Source organism: Myodes glareolus, chromosome 27 (genome assembly GCF_982192425.1).
Source record: "Myodes glareolus chromosome 27, mMyoGla1.1, whole genome shotgun sequence".
Classification (NCBI taxonomy): domain Eukaryota; kingdom Metazoa; phylum Chordata; class Mammalia; order Rodentia; family Cricetidae; genus Myodes; species Myodes glareolus.
In genome coordinates, this window is record NC_142052.1 from 11,308,712 (window position 1) to 11,325,888 (window position 17,177).

Sequence of the window (17,177 nt, forward strand, 5' to 3'; positions counted from 1 at the left end):
TATTAGAAATAACAAAAATCAAAATAAGTTATCAGAATTGAAGATAAACTGATGAAAAATTAGATCAGGTTAAGATTCTGTCATATTTGTAAAATCCAGAGACACCCCCCCCCAAAATGCATTTAAACAGTTGTATTTGGAGAGGGAGGAGGAGAAGGAATGGGGGGAGTGGGAGGGTGTTGGGAAGTGGGGCTAAAATGGAAACTTTTATAATTTAATAAACTTTGGAAAAAAATGCAATTAGGGAAGTTACATATTCAAATGGAAGCCTGTATTATTCAGAATAACCACATGATGAAAACATGATAAAACTTTACTTTATATTTTTATTTTATTTTATTTATTTTTTGTTTTTCAAGTCAGGGTTTCTCTGTGTGACAGTCCTAACTGCCCTAGAATTAGCTCTTATAGACCAGGCTGGTCTCAATCTCACAGAGTTCTGTCTTCCTCTGCCTCCCGAGTGCTGGGATTAAAGGCATGTACCATCACTGCCCATCTTTTATTTAGGAAAAATCAAGACCTTAAAACTGAATAATAAATATATTTAATACCTATACAATTTTTTTCTCCTAAGTGAAGTTAAATATAATCTAGTAAGTTCACTGACTGATGACTATCTGGTTTATTGTTTTATCTATCAAGCATTTGTTATACTGAATAATTTTATAAATTTATTCACTCAGCTTCAAATTACTACTGTGGTTTAGAAAATAATTATCAAGTAGATAAGTATGAAAAGAATATTGGATATCTATAAAAAGGTATAGAGAGAAGTTATTTATCTAAAGCTATCATAACTATGATGTTTAACTTCTTTCTTTAGATGATAACAAATAAGTCTATGTTTCACTCTTTCTATAAAATTTTATTAAACACTATGCTCCAATGAGTTGGAGGAGAAAATTAAGAGTACAAAATAACAAAAGAATTATAAATTTCCTCTTCAAGCATCACTAGTGTAATGGGCAAATCAGTCAAGAGAATATGCAGCCACAACCCAGGCATCAACTCTAAAACTGGTGGAACCATGCTATGCCACTCCCCCATTCCATGTGTACTTGGGAGAGGTGGTGTGGCTGAGTACCGCAGGTGTGCAAGGCTACAGATGTGCAGCTGAGCAGAGATGCACACACTGACTGTCTAGTTCTACTAGCCAATAAGTGCTGGAAATGGCAATCTCTGGAGAGATTTTTTTGTAGTAGGAACGGCAGGCTGCTTCCCACCACCAGCCCGGCTAGCTTTACCTGAAATAATTACACGGAAACTGTATTCTTTTAAACACTGCCTGGCCCGTTATCTGTAGCCTCTTATTGGCTAACTCTCACATCTTACTTTAACCCATATTTAGTAATCTGTGTAGCACCACGAGGTGATGGCTTACCGGAAAAGATCCTAACCTGCGTTTGTTTTGGAGAGGAGAGTCATGGCGACTACCTCACTGCCTTCTTCCTCCCAGCATTCTGTTCTGTCTACTCCACCCACCTATGTTCTGACCTATCAGGCCAAGCAGTCTCTTTATTAACCAATGAGAGTAACACATAGACAGATAACCCTCCTCCATCAATTTTTAAGGTTAATGTAGACACAGAAAGCCACCTTCAACAACATGGACAAGACAGCTCAGTCTGTGGCATTTTAGAAGCTGCCATTTTAAGAAAATAATATTGAAAGCATCATTTACCAGGTTGAGCAAGAGAACAGGCCATTTCATTGTCACTTGAGAAGCAGCAATATATTGTTTCCAAAGGCTTTTAATCGCTGAGGGGCGTAAGAATATAGGCAAGGAATGCCAAGAAGTAATATATGCCTATTCAATGTTAGCCGTTCAGTACAATTGGCACTTTGCAATATGCTAAAGAAACTTGGAAAGTACTGATTTAACTAGGTGAAATTTTTAAATTTATATTTAAATGTTTTAAATGTGATGAAAATTTGAAAATATACTATCAAGTTTTATCACAGTGGTAAGTTAATAAAAAGCAGTTGTCAAATTTCTAAGTCAGTGCTAAAATTCAGATAATCACAATTTTATTTATATTAAAGATCCTAATATATATGTATTTTAGATATTTTTTATTATTAAGCTATAAACTTCTTGTAGTACACGTTTCTAACAATAACACATAGAGTATCTTAGCTTTTATTGCTTTTGTTCATTTATGATTGTCAAAGAAATGTCATATTTTCAAAAATATATTCACTGAGTGTTGCAGTCAGAAGCCATATGCTGCTGCTTGACTTATACAAAAGTGAAAAGTTAAGAGACACTTGCATATGCACACCGTACATTTCCTGTTGACATCTGGTCATGCATGGTGGGTTGCCGGGTAAAGTATCTAAGTAGGAACTGATGGACTTCAGTTAAATGAAATTATCCTTATATACTTTTGTTTTTTATTGTTATCTAAATTTCATTTATACTGACTTAAAAATGTAATTTTGTATTGTTTTATTTACTATGAGATGTTGTGCGTATGTGTGCCTCTTTTTCTTTAGATTATTCTGTTTTCCGAAACTTTGTAGATACTGTTGGAAACGGGTCTAGTTCTGTCACAGGTTATGTCTGACATGCATGCTGTGCTCCACAAGCCCAGTGCATGCTAATACTGCAGACACTTGTTTCCCTCTATCACCTGTATCAGTTGCAGTCGCAATGTATGATGTTTCCTTGGTCTCCCAAGCCTACCACTTGCGTCGGGAGGAAACGGATTGGTTTGATAAACCCAGGGAGTCTCGCTTGGAAAATAGCCATGGTCTGGACCGGAAATTGCCAGAAAGATTGGTTCACTCTAGACCCCTCAGTCAACATCAAGAGCAGGTAAGAGAACAGTTTTACAATCTCCTGGAATTGTTAACAATGAGAGTCAATCCCAAAATAGGCGAATCTGTTAACCAAAATATTTATCAGTCAAGTTCAAGAGTGTTTCCTTTTGCTAATTTATTGAAAATAGTACTTTGTTTGATCAGTTTATTGCACATTGTGATGTTTCTACCAGACAACTTAAATGATTCATTCATGCAATAGATGATTATTTTTACAGATATACCATCTCTGGTAATGAATGAAAAGAAAATACATGGAGCTACTTAAAGAGATTGCAAGAACATTGTGCAAAATACATATGTGTGATAAAAAATATTGTAAAGATTCTCTTTTCTTGTTTTTAACGTATTGTTTAGGACAATATTGACTAAATCTTTACATACTTCTGGGCCTTTTATATCTTAATATATCATTATATAGAATTGTATTTTTTGTTACTCTTAACATTGTATTTGTAGTTTTGTTTTGATTCTCATCATAAAGATCTAGCTAGGAATGTCCACACTAATGAAACCAATATAGTTATCATTTATTGCCCATCTGGGTCTCTGTACCTTAGTGTTCCCTACAAGCCTGGACAAAGTCAATGGAATGTTAAATATGGTAAGAAAGTCATAACAGCTGCTTTAGAAACCACAAATCTAAATTCCCCTCGCAAACACTCTTCTATGAATACTCAAGAGTTCTTTAACTAAGTTGTTACATAATGTTGTCTGAGAATACATTGAGGTAATCTGTATCTATTCCAATGAAGTTTAAAATTCTGTTCTATTCTATTTAGATATTTAAAATACATGTATTACAATAACATTTTGTTTTTAGTTTTCTGATACTGACGTATGTAGTTGAGTAACTTTGAGGACATAGTACCATTTTAAATATGTGCTTACAGACTAGTGTAATGTAAGAAAATAAAGAAGAGGTTTATTGAAGATCATTTCATAAAATTCTAGCTAGTTCAACAAACAAAAGGATAAAGATCCTTGTTAAATGAACATAACAATCATAATGTAATTTATTGCTGATAGAAGTCTTACATTTTCAAAAATGAATTTGAATTAGTATCAATTAAACTGTAAAACATTATGTAATGATGAAATCATAAAGTTATAAGCTCCTATAAAGTGAGCAGCTGTACCCCACTAGCTGAGACAGAGAGCAGGGCTTGCCGCAGAAACCTGTGTGCCCCTTGTGAATCACAGTCTCTCCTTCAACAGGTAGCAGACATATTGATTTTTATGTTAATAATTTCTTTGCTTTTTTATATGTTTTCTAAGTGGATTCTATAGAAGATAACATGTGCCTTAAATATATAGCATTCAAAGTTTAATTACATGTGAAGTTCATGCTTTCCTGCATTGATATTTGTCTTCAAATACTGTTTTCTCCTTTAAATCAAGAACTTTATTTTGGTCTAGAAGCATTCTCATTTTATTTTCTTCTTTGCATGTCTGGTAATAAAAGATAATACTGAGCTCTTGATACCAATAAACAAAGATACTAGTACTTGAAACATACACAACAAGAATTTATTCTCACAAAATGCTCTGAGGGAAAGAGGATAAAATCCAACTGACTGATTCAGACATGAATTTGTCTTCTATAAAAATTTGTATACAAAACCCTACATAGATACAGGGCTATTTCTGGGTGGGAAAGTATTAGATTTATAATCATATTAACTACAAATTCACCAATGCAGCATTTGTTTTCCTTTCAAATAGGTACATTTTAATATTTGTACTATCCAAGGGAAATCTAAATGTTCTTTGTGAAACAAACAGATCATGCAATCCTATTTATTTTTAAGGTTTTTCTATATAAAGAGGATTGATATCCTTTGATGATGGTTGTTAAAATAAGTCACCATTTGTTGTCTCTAACAATATTCCCCACTGTCCCAGTAAAGCTCATGTCATCGGCAAAGCCTGTGGAGCCCCTGCCTTAGGTATATTAACCTCTTCTGAAGGGACCATACTTTTTCTTTTATTTGTAGATAAACAGTCTGTTTTCTCTCTCTACACTCTGGTCACTTTGCTAAGCATACTGGTCATTCAGATTGTCATCAATAAGCCCCCTCATGCCATAGAACATCTATGAAACTACCAGTACTATCTTGCTACAAAGCTGGAGAAAGCCTCTTTTCCTAATGCTTTGGTATAACCATGTCTTATGTCTTTGATCATGATACAACACAGGAGTTGTCTGCCCTACATACCCTGACATATAGGTATGCAGTGTCCAGTACAGTGTGGGGAAACAGGCAGACATCTGTTCCCCATAGCAAGCATTTGTGCTATTCAAAGTGGACGTGTAAATAAAAATTATACTAATGCAAATTTAATTACTTCATAAATATGTAGACTCATCCCATAAAAACATTTGTGGTTAGGAAAGAACAATGCATTTTCTGGTATCTATGCAGGTGACAATCTTGATGATGTAGAATCATCAGAAGATGGTGGTGGCAGAGTCCAGTACCTTGGTGTATCACTTACCCTCCAGTTTCCCTGGGCATGCTCTTGATAATATTGGTACAAGAACAACAAGCAGCTGCCCTGTAAGCCTACTTTTCAGAGACTCTGTCAATATTTGCCTGCAATTGTGATTCTGCTCTCTATTGACTCATGTATAGCAATCATAACTATAAAAGTTTAATATTTTACTAAGTGAACTCATAATGCTGGTTGCAAAGTCTTAAAATTTGTGGAATTGTGTGGAGATATTCTAAGGAAACAACCATGGAAATGAAGATGTTCAGTATCCCAACATCACAGATATCGGTTAAAATGTGATAATAATTCACTGATAAAACTCTCATGAACACACTAAAACCCTGCCTTTTCTTGAGAACTGCAGTTTATACATTGTGAAATTTTATTGAGAGAATGAATACAGAAAACAGAAAGAAATCCTAAATGCAAAATAGTGTTGTCTTAGTTTATTTTTGAATAAATGCCTTAAATTGTCATTAAATCTTTATAAAGTCATAAAATCACCAAAATAAGGTTGATATGCTAATTTTAAGGAATAATCTCAACAACGGAATACCCAAGAGGAGTCCCAGTGAGTGCCCAGCATTGATAATGTAGAAGAAACCAGAGGCCTCAATTGACTCTTTGCAATGAACACTTGCAAGTAAAGATAAATGGACAAAGGGATTTTACTGTGACTCACTGTGTCACTTTACAGCTTCCATGACAAGATTTTAAAGTTTCACTTTTTCTCTATTTTTCTCTTTTTTTTCTTAATTTTTTTTATTTTGTTGGGGGTGCAGGAGCTGAGGGTGGATGTGAAAGGATGGGTAATGAATGGGATCAAGCTAGATGATGTAGCAGACACACAGAATAAATTTAAAAACAAACAGTTAGACCTAAAAACATTTCAAAGGAAAGTCCAGTCGTGTGATAGTTTGGGAACCACAGATGCCGCAGCAGCCTCGGTGCTCCTCTACTTTAGGAGCTCCTGTAGTAACAAGAGATCTCCCCCTCAGTCACATAACTTTCCAATATAAGGACAGAACAGGGAGCATTTGAATGAACAAAGTCTTTATTCATTTCAACAGAACTATTCTGAACATGGATGTCGTAGATCTCCTCAGTAAAAATTCACAATAAATTCCAGCACCTTAAATATATCACAGACCCAGGTATGGTATCAGGGATATTCTTTGAGATTTCTCCACTAGTTTCATTTAATTACTTAAAGTTAACAATGCCTTTCCATTTCCTGACTTTCAAGTGTGAAATCAAGGGCTGGAATTTCCCAAATATAAATTATTCATTGTCATCGATAATAAGTACATATCACTGTAGTCTGAAACATCCTTCAAAAACAGATATACATGCTCATTGATTTCCCACAAGTCAGTCTTCAGGAGAGATGGGTTATAAATGAAACACCATAATGAACTCAGAAACTAACTTAATCGGTATGCAGTGTGAGTGTAAAGTCTACAGTTGCCATCATTCAAGAACCATCCGGTATAGTTTCATTGTTTTAATTGGTATGCTTTGAATTGAACAAGTGTACTTCTGCATAATGTATTTCAAGGGTTTTTATAACTTGTCTTTCCCGCATCCCTTGTATGGCCTAGATTCTGCAAATGAATGGCAAGACCATGCACTACATCTTTCCTCATGCAAGAGTAAAAATCGCCAGAGACTCCAAGGATCACACAGTTTCAGGTAAGGCAAACTGAGCTCTCTGGTCACTTCTAATTCTAATGTCATATTGACATATGTATTTATTTTTCGGCTTGAATGACTCGTTAAATTTTAGAAAACAACCATTTATATCTGTTATAGCACATTTCCAAAAATAGCCGACTATTCATTTGAATACAAAAAGCATTAATGACATGGTTTGTGCATGAGGAGTCCCTCAAGTGGTACAGATCCTGTTCATTTTCTGCATTCCTAACAGAGCGTAATTTGGCAGTGCTTATAATTACTACTTCAGAAAGTACCGTGGTCGCCACATTATGTTGTGGTTTGCTCTCTTGAATGCAATGGCCGCTGAGTATAGAGAAAATAGAGGCTTGGGGATCTTAGGATCAGATTTTTCTGTATTTGTCCAAGGTGAACACTGACAATCATGCTAAGCCATCAGATTGCTTGTGTCTATTTATAGATCAAAGCTGATAATAGACTTTGTAAGCTTCTTATTTGGAATAACTTTGGACTTCATGAAAATGGCTCAAAAAGCAATGTCTGTTTTTTGCCCAGTTTTCCTAATGTTGACATAAATCTAACATCAAACCAAGGAAATCAGCATGGATACAATATTATCATTGTCATTATCAATGGGGACACAATATTATCATTGTGCCCCCATTGTCAGCCACAATCAGAGAGTCTGGTTTGATCACATGCTCGTTCAGACCCGGTCCAGCTGGATTTGGTGAGCGCCCATTAGAACAGGCACACTGCCTCAGTGGGTGGACCAACCCCTCGCGGTCCTGACTTCCTTGCTTTCTTCTCCCTCCTTCTGCCCTTCAACTGGATCTTGGGAGCTCAGTCCATTTCTCTGATGAGGGTCTCTGTCTCTATCTTCATCCATCGCCAGACGAAGATTTTATGATGATATTCGAGATAATCATCAGTGTGATAGTGAGGCAAGGACAGTTCAGGCACCCTCTCCTCTGCTGCCCAAGGACCTAGCTGGGGACATCCCCGTGGACACCTGGGATCCCCTCTAGAGCCAAGCCTCTTGCCAACCCTAAAATGACTCCCTTAATGTAGATATCTTCTTCCCTGCTCCTATATCCGCCCTTCGTCCATCTCCACCCTCCCACTCCACCAAGCTCACCAGTCTTTCCCTTCTCCCTTCTCTCTCCCCCTCTCCCATTCCCCAACCTCGCCTCCAACCCTACCCCCACCCCCATGCTCCCAACTTTTGCCCAGCAATCTTGTTTGCTTCCAATTTCCAGGAGGATCTATATATGTTTTTCTTTGGGTTCACCTTGTTATTTGATAACCAGGAATCCTGCCTGGACCTTATCTTGGTCTTCTGCATACATGGCTAAGAAGCTTGTTGGTCTTATGGGACTCCTAACAGTGGGAGTGGGACTGTTTTGGACTCTTTTGCCTGCTCTCGGGACCCTTTTCCTCTTATCAGTTTGCCTGGTCCAGCCTGGATACGCTTTTTATGCCATGTTTGGTTGATATCCCTGATAGTACCTTTCTGAAGAGAAGTGGAGGAACAACGGTTCTTGGGGAGAAGGGATTTGACGGAGGAACTGAAAGAAGAGGAGGTGGGGGAGACTTGTCCTCATCTTCTGCTGCAGGATTCTCTGAGCTCTGCCTAAAATTTGGCTGTGGGTCTCTGCATCTGCTCCCATCAGTTGCTAGATGAAGCCTCTGTGATGACAAGTAAGCTAGGCTCTGGTCTGCAAGTATAGCAGAATGTCATTAGGAATATTTTCACTGACTTTTTTTTACTATCTATATAATCATTTCTCATATTGATCTTGTCTTATTCCCTCAATCAATGATAGGTTCCCTTGTCATTGTCCTTGCTGACAGTTGTCATAGGAGGTGATCGTCCACACAGAGGTTCTGTCAGGTGACCGTCCACACAGAGGCCCTGGTGAGCTGACCATGCACACAGAGGTCCTGGTCAGGTGATCGTCTACACAGAGGCCCTGGTCAGGTGACTGTCCACACAGAGGCCCTGGTCAGGTGACCGTCCACACAGAGGCCCTGGTCAGGTGACTGTCCACACAGAGGCCCTGGTGAGGTGACCGTCCACACAGAGGTCCTGGTGAGCTGACCGCCCACACAGAGGTCCTGATCAGGTGACCGTCCACACAGAGGCCCTGGTCAGGTGACTGTCCACACAGAGGCCCTGGTCAGGTGACCGTTCACACAGAGGCCCTGGTGAGCTGACCGTCCACACAGAGGCCCTGGTAAGCTGACCGTCCACACAGAGGCCCTGGTGAGCTGACCGTCCACACAGAGGCCCTGGTGAGTTGACTGTCCACACAGAGGCCCTGGTGAGTTGACTGTCCACACAGAGGCCCTGGTAAGCTGACCGTCCACACAGAGGCCCTGGTGAGCTGACCGCCCACACAGAGGCCCTGATCAGGTGACTGTCCACTAATAAGCTCTGGTGAACTGAGGACCAAACATACTTTTTCTTATTGGGTTGTTTGCCACCTCAGCTATAAAAGTTTTTATGTGTTAAATCTCAACATCTTTGTAGAGTATATATCTTCTTGCATTCATTTCTGGTTTTGTTTTGTCTACCTGTGTTTTTTGAGCTTATAATTCATTACATTGTTCCCTTTCCTTTCCTCCCTCCAAACCCTTTCATATATCCTTCCCCACCCTCATTTAAATTCATGCCTTCTCTTTTCATCAATTTTATTGCAATCATATATACATTTCTGTACATATATTATATTGTGCATATATAATATTATGCATTTGCATATATAAATATTTTTTGTGTGTGTGTGTATGTGTGTATTCCTTAATATTGAAAACTGTGGCAGCTACTATAGAAATTAGTATTGAAAATTCTCAAAAAGCTAAAAATAAGTTTACCATTTGACACAGCTATACCACTCATTAGCTTATGTCCAAAGGACTTGACATCCTACTTCACAGATGTCTGCTCGGTGTGATAGGAGTTGTGCTGAAAGTACAGATCAAATATAAAATTGCTTCCTAAAGACACAGAATTTTCCAGTCCGTGAATACACAACATCTCGTTTATTAAGATTTCCTCTACAACTTCTCACTATTATTTTTATTTTTTATCTATAAAATTAGCATTTATTCAACTAAATGTGTTTAATTTTTTTATTCTGTTTGAGCTAATTGTGAAGAGTTTTCGTAATTATGATTTTGAAAATCTGTTGACATGATGTAGAAGTTGATATTTGCATATTAACCTCTAGCTTATAGCCTCACACATTTACTCTTCTTACAATTTTAATCTAATACTCATGATTTTGTACATGCAAAATTATGCCATCTGCCAATAAAGTATTTTCTATTCCTATTTCAATTTGCATGTTCAGTGTTTGGTAACACTATGTAGAATTTTCTGTGTGATCCTGAATACAGTAGTTAAGGCAGTCATCCTTGTTCTACCCAGACTTTTAAGGAACACATTTATTCTTTCACAATGACAATGTTACAAATAGGAATGTGCAAGCATCTTCCTATTTTCACCTTGGAATTTTTTGTTTGTTTCCTATTATTTGTTTATCTGTCATTTTGTCTTATGTTGTATGAGAGAGGGTCTTTTGTAACCATGGCTTGCCTTGAACTCACTGGGTAGTTGGAGGATGGTCTCCTGTCCCTATTGTACTAGGACAATAGGAACACACCATACCTATAAGAATTATACCTGAGTCTTCACTTCTAATTTAGATTAAGGTCTTTATTATGAATGTATTCAGCATTTTGCCCAAGATATTGACTAGGTATAGTAATGCAATCATGTGTTCTTTGTTCTTTGCTTTCAATAAGACACATATTAATTGGTTTCTAGATTATAAAATACATGGTATTTATAGAATAATTTCAATTTGTTATAATATGTGATTATTTTATATTTCATGATTTAGCTTGTTTGTTAAGTATTTTAATGTCATATTCCAAGATTGTTCTACGTATATATTTTCATGTGATGTCTTTGAATACTCTTCTGTTTATATTTGTCTAAGAGTTCTATCTAAATAGCCGGTTACGGGGCACAAGTTTCCCTCAAGTGACTTGCAACTACCTCTAAGGATGTAAAAAACACATTGGTTTATAAATTGGGGAGAAATTGCTCAAGTTACTTTTAAATTTTCTAGTTTCTTACCTGTGTTATATATCCGGGTTATCTTCTTTAGACTAGATATTCAAGGTGGCTTAGACTCTGTCTGGTCTAAAAAAAAAGGCAGGTTGTTCTAGTTCAGTGCACCCTGTTGCTCTGGCATCCATGGAGGGGACATGTAGGCACAGAAACAAAGGAGGAAAACCCACTACAATATCCAAGCTCAAGTACTGTCTTCTGTTTTCCAAACACTCTCAGGCTCATAGCACGCTCAGCATCCTTACTACTGTTCTAAGAATCCTCCATCACTGAGTCCACAAAGTATCTGGGTTGCCATTGATTCAAATTTAAATATGTATTATTCAGGCCTATTCTTTCTCTCACTAACTGCTGCATCAAAGGGGTCAACCTTTCCAATGAGATTTTAAGGCACTCTTTGTAAAAGAGAAGAGGGCGCCTAAAGCAGTAGTAGAATTTGTTTTAGCAACAGTTGAAAGTTGGATAAAATCTTATTCTTTTTAACTGTTTTCCTGGCAATGGTGAATACAATACTTCACAGAGATCATAAAAAGCAGCCACAAGTGTGAGTAAATTCTAAGCACATTTGTACACAAGTAATAAAACATTAGTATTTCTTTGTTTTAGAATGAGCCTGGTCTATGCTATCTATATTCCAAGACTTCACTTACCCCAAAGCATGGAGAGAGTTTGTTAATGATGACTGATCTAGTTATAAGTGGCCTAACTTAATACCTAGAGAATCTTCAGATTTCCTACTTGCTCCATTCCATAGCAACAATGCCTATGGTTTTTATGGCTCATTCTACCTTGTTAAAATCACGTGACAGCTGAACTTGGTAGAGAAGTAGTCCAGAAAGGCAAAGTAGAGTTCCACTGGTCTTCCTCTCAGGCCAGTAATTTCTCTGGAATGTATACTTCTCTCTTTGTTGTATGATTTACTCAACTTCCAAATGCTAAAGGATGAAGCCGCAGGGCGATTGGTAATGAAAAGTCCCCAGACTATCTTGATACAAAATATACAGCTTTAATAAACAGAAGTAAGACTTACAACAGCTTACACCAGAATCCAAACGATCCGTCCGGATGCAGGAGCCAGGCGAAAAGAGAGCTAGCGGAGAGTGTTTGCTAGGTTTATAGGCAGGCTTTAGCCTGAGGGCGGCACGCCCCAAAAACAGAATGTGATTGGCTGAACTCCCCTATCATCAGTTGTCAAGAATTTGTATCTTTTTTAGTTTATAGTTCAATCATTAAGAGAAGTTTTTGTTTTATAGCACTCTAATATTTTAGCATTCAAAAGTTTTCTTTACATGATTTGTAGTAGTACTTTTTATTTTCTAGATGTAGAGGACAAAGGCATGAAATCATTATGAACTGATGTGGTTGGACATATAATATATATAGCTATAATTTGTGATAGTGAGCGATAACAGAGAGCATACAGTTTGCATGTGTAACTGAAGATAAATTGGCACCATTTGATATTTGACAGTTTTAATAGTAGATTCAGATATAAAACTCTCATAGCAAACACAAAGGAAATATCAGTAGACTATAGATAAGCAGAAATAAAAGTAAATCAAATTATGTCACTGTTATAAAATAAACATGAAATAAAGTAAAAATACAGGAAGCAATAGTCAAAACCTAGAAAGTATGCTGAAAACAGACAACAAAGTGGCAGTATGATTCTTTTAAAGGCTATTTCCTTGACAGTTAGTAGACTAAACTTACCAATCAGACACCATTAGCAAAGAGTATTTGCTAATGTGCTTTCTAAATGTTTAGATTAGTTCCAAAGACCTAACTAAGTTGAAAATAAAAGGACTGCAAAAAGTTCATATAGTAACCAAAAGATGGCAAAAGTAATTAATAATAAATAACACAAAGCAAAATCTGTATATATGGTGTGAGAATGCACCAAGAATATGTAATTATTATAAACATGTTTGGGCTAAAAATCAGAGCCCTTAAGTATATGAAATAATCATTGTCAGAATTAATAAATAGTCAAAGACTTCAATGTGTCATATTCAATGTCAGAATAACTAGAAACATGACCACCAAGGAAATACAGGACAAAAACAGCAATTAAACATAAAAAACCTACAGACCCTCACAAGCAAAAAAAACAGAGGATACATTATTTTTCTTCCTCAGATAAACAGGGACGACCCTGCAAGATGGAACAGAAAATAAAAACAAAAAAAACCCCTCCAATTATGATATATGTCGACACACTATTAAAAATACCATAGTACCTTGGGATTTTAAGTCAATTACAGAATTGTTTTGATGTACAGTGTTGCTATATTTAAATAAAACACAAAAGATTAGTTTACAGAAATTTGACCTGATGTAAGACTCTCATAAACAATAGTATCTAAGTGTTCCATTGAAATGCGTTTTTGTATGCCTAAGAAGAAAGCTGCAGACCTGATAATCCTGCTGTACTCCAGCAGAACGAGCCACGAGGTAGCAGAACAGTACTTCCAGGTATCTGGATCACACTTGCTCCCAGAAACGGCAGTGTTCAGAGAACTCAGAAATCTGTGGAAAAGAGTCACGGTGCCCCATTGCTTCAAACGAACCCAGGAAATTCCTGGGAATAGGATGGAATTCTTAGAATCTTAAGGAAAGCTAATGCCTGCTTTGTGAGAACAGAACAGAGATTCTAAATGCATACTACAGCAGAATTCCTTCTTTTCTTTACTTTCTCTAAAACTTCTATGAATTATTTAATGATTCCTCTAATAATAAAAATTGTAGAAAGTTAGCCCTGTAGTCTTTGGTGGATGGCAGTCCCCCTTAGACCTGGGTTAGTTTGTTCTCATGTTAACTATGTCTGTGGCCACGGACTGAATTTTAAAGTCCTAAATCTGAAGTGTAAACTATAAATTGATATGACTGAAAATATTATTTATTTTATGTTTTGAAATTCCCACCTAATGTTGCATTAAAATAAGTTTTTCATTAGTTAGGATATTTTAGAGCCGCTTTTTAGTTCTGATCGGCTTTCGTAGCCAAGACACGGAGTAGATGGTGCAGGCGTTACAGCTGGGAGGGAAAGGTATCCTGGCAGTCGGGAGCCAAGGAAAACTGAAAGTCACATCGCACAACAAGCCTCATACAGGAGATTTGTTGGGAGGAAAAAAATCCAGGAGAGTGACTGCCTCTGCTCAGGCGAGAAACAGCAGAGACCTGAGGAGAAGGCAGGGCTTACCTGGAGTTTCTTGGAGCAGGAGGTGGGACTTTTCAGGGTGAAGCTTTCCAGAGTGGAGACCGGTAGGATTTCCTGTCCAGAGGTTGGGCTTATTTTACTCTCGAGCGAAAGGGCAATGTCAAGCAGTTTGGGCAGTTAGAGTGTTCTGTGGGAGGAACCTGGCAATTAGAGGTCCTGGGGGAGCGGCCCGGCCCCTCGTGTGGCTGGAGCGGCTCACGGGTGGTAATATTTGACAAGTGCCAAAGCATGAGTAAAACTCATTGCTTCCTTCTGCTCCGTAGCATAACAGTATGGTCTGGCCCTTCTAATGCGATAGGAAACCCCACACACAAGTTCGTGCCCTGTCGATGAATAATATCAAAGCGCATTAAACCAAAGTTTGAACATATCATTGCTATAATTAAAATATTTTCCAGACTTTTAAAAATACGTATATTGACACCAAGAAATTAAAGAAATATATAAGAGGAAGCCATGCAAATGTGAATTCCTACATGAATGGTGGTGAGATCATGCGCTGTACCCAGCTGCTTGAGCAAATGACAGACCACATTACCTGGTGGGGGGTCCAAGAGAAGATATCACCGTTTCTTATTATCGCATTCCTATCGCGTATAATAACCATCTTTATTTAAGCATACACTACGAAGGGTCAACAAAGGTGCCTGACAACAACGTCTCAGAAGTCTCCTTCGCTCTGTGAGGCAGGACTGTATCCACAGAATGGATATTACTTACCATAAAAGGAATAAAGACTTAATTGACAGTATAGCTTCAGAGAGTTCTAGAAACAGACATCTTGGCTGTTTCCGGTTTCCGGATATTATGAGTAAGGCATGAATGAACATGGTTGTGCAAGTGTTTCTCTAGTGGGGTACATATCCTGTGAGTATATGGCATGCTGCACAATCCTTTGAGGAGAGATCTGGAGACAGATCAATGTCTAGCGTCCTAAGGAACTGCCGGACTGACTTCCACAGTGGCTGTGCAAGTTCGCACGCCCACCATCAGTGATGAGGTTCTCCTGCTCCACACACAAGCTGTCACGTTTTTAATTGCTCTGTCAATTCTGACTGGTGTAAGATAAAATCTCCCTTTGTGTAAATATTAAATCAGGAATATCTCTGCTTCCAAAAACTTGCAAATTACTTGAAATAAAATATGGAACAACGACTGCATGAATAATGATATTTGGGTTAAGGTATTTCTGAATTCCTAAATGCGAGTTAGAAACAGTGTCTAGGAACAATTCTCTATATTTCATTTCCTTAATTTTTTACTAATAAAATATGAAAACCACATTTATTTCATTTTCCTATGAAGATTATAGTCTCCCTTTCCCCTTGGCTGCAGATCTCAATATTAAAGTGCTCACCTAGATCTCCATTTAGCATTTCTAAATGTCTGAAATCATATGTACCCAACCTTCTTGCACATACAGGGGTATGCATGCATTTCTTTAGACACTTATGTACTATGAGTTCCTTACTATAGATGTCAGTAATGTGATGTAGGACACTAAAAGAGAACCGTCTTCATTTTACAACTCATGGTTTTATTCCTGTCTATTTTTAAACACACATGGACATACATGTTAAAGGTTGAAAATACACTAGAAATCAGCTGACACATGCATTTAGCACTCTGAAAATTACCTAATAAGGGAATCAGTATCTCATGTTTGCACAAACAAAAATTCCATGATTATTTTCTTATGATATATAGATATTTAACAATTTTTTAGCCATCCTTTTTATAATATTTTAGTTTACTATTTGAAATTATTGTGCATCAATTTAATAGACTTTAAACATAATCACTCCCACTACCACCTTGGACTCTCCTCAGGTTCCTTCTAGTTTAATTACATTTTCTGTGATGTGACAAAAGCAAGTTACAGAAAGACGAGTTTATTTTGTCTTTTGCTTGCAGCAGTAGAGTCCATAAGGGCTGGAAAGGCACAGCGATGGCATGTTCAGTAATAGAGTCCATAAGAGCTGGAAAGGCACGTCGATGGCATGTCCAGTAGTAGAGTCTATAGGGGCTGGAAAGACATGGCAATGACATGTCCAGCAGTAGAGTCCATAGGGGCAGGAAAGACCTGGCCGTGTTGTTTAGAAGTGATGGAAAGGTTCGCTGTTTTAGTATAATTAGTTGTATAACACAGAAAGGTTCGCTGACTTAGTATAATTAGTTGTATAACACAGAAAGGTTCGCTGATGTATTATAATTAGTTGTATAACACTTGAACTGGGCAGATGCTGGCCAAAATGTGACTTTCAAAGAATAAAGTGAGAAAGGGGCAGGATTTTGAGAGTGAAAAACTTAGGGAATAGTACTTCCAATATCAAGCAATAAAAATTCAGTTAAATTAATAGATAATTGTGACCTCATTAGAGATTAAGATCTGCTTTCTTGTATTACATTTTGTACAAAAACCTTTGATGTTTGTCACAAAAGCCACACGTACTCACTTGTTTTTAGTTCATGTAGGAAAAGCACACCAACTTAGGCTGCAATGGTTCATGTCTGTCAGAATCATAGTTATTTATGGGTAATCTAGAACAATCTGGTTATGGAGTAAAGAATCGGGAATAAGTTATTCATAACCTGGAACAATATTTTTGTGCCACAAACAATACTCAGTGAGGAGTTAAATTTGGAAGTGAAGAGTAACCATTGATTATGGTCTTTGTGCTACAGGAAGGTGAATCTGCATTGGGATTATATTTGTCCGGTTTACAATAGCCACGACTATATTTCTGGTAGTAAATTGTTCTTTGTTTCATAGTTAAATTGTTTACTCTAGAGTTTTTCTTAACATATTCTTTCTTAATT

The 17,177-nt window shown here is 37.2% G+C and overlaps 1 protein-coding gene and 1 long non-coding RNA gene across 6 annotated transcripts in view; one reads left to right on the plus strand and one right to left on the minus strand.

Annotated features, from left to right (window-relative positions):
• The window catches only part of LOC125399933 (uncharacterized), a 35,550-nt gene extending 21,006 nt beyond the window's left edge, over positions 1 to 14,544 (minus strand). For 2 of the 3 annotated variants that reach the window (XR_015736831.1, XR_015736832.1), the window contains exons 1-2: positions 14,340 to 14,544; positions 11,144 to 11,209 (exon numbers count right to left, since the gene is read on the minus strand). This is a non-coding gene — a long non-coding RNA (uncharacterized LOC125399933). The remainder of the gene's footprint in view (positions 1 to 11,143; positions 11,210 to 14,339) is intronic. The other variant, XR_015736833.1, reaches the window with a different exon arrangement.
• The window catches only part of Pclo (piccolo presynaptic cytomatrix protein), a 315,871-nt gene that overhangs the window by 201,130 nt on the left and 97,564 nt on the right, over positions 1 to 17,177 (plus strand). For 2 of the 3 annotated variants that reach the window (XM_085684247.2, XM_085684245.2), the window contains exons 8-9: positions 2,682 to 2,818; positions 6,921 to 7,011. In XM_085684247.2, the coding sequence (XP_085540373.2) occupies positions 2,682 to 2,818; positions 6,921 to 7,011 (228 nt within the window). Of the gene's footprint in view, positions 1 to 2,642; positions 2,819 to 6,920; positions 7,012 to 17,177 lie in introns of all 3 variants that reach the window. The other variant, XM_085684248.2, reaches the window with a different exon arrangement.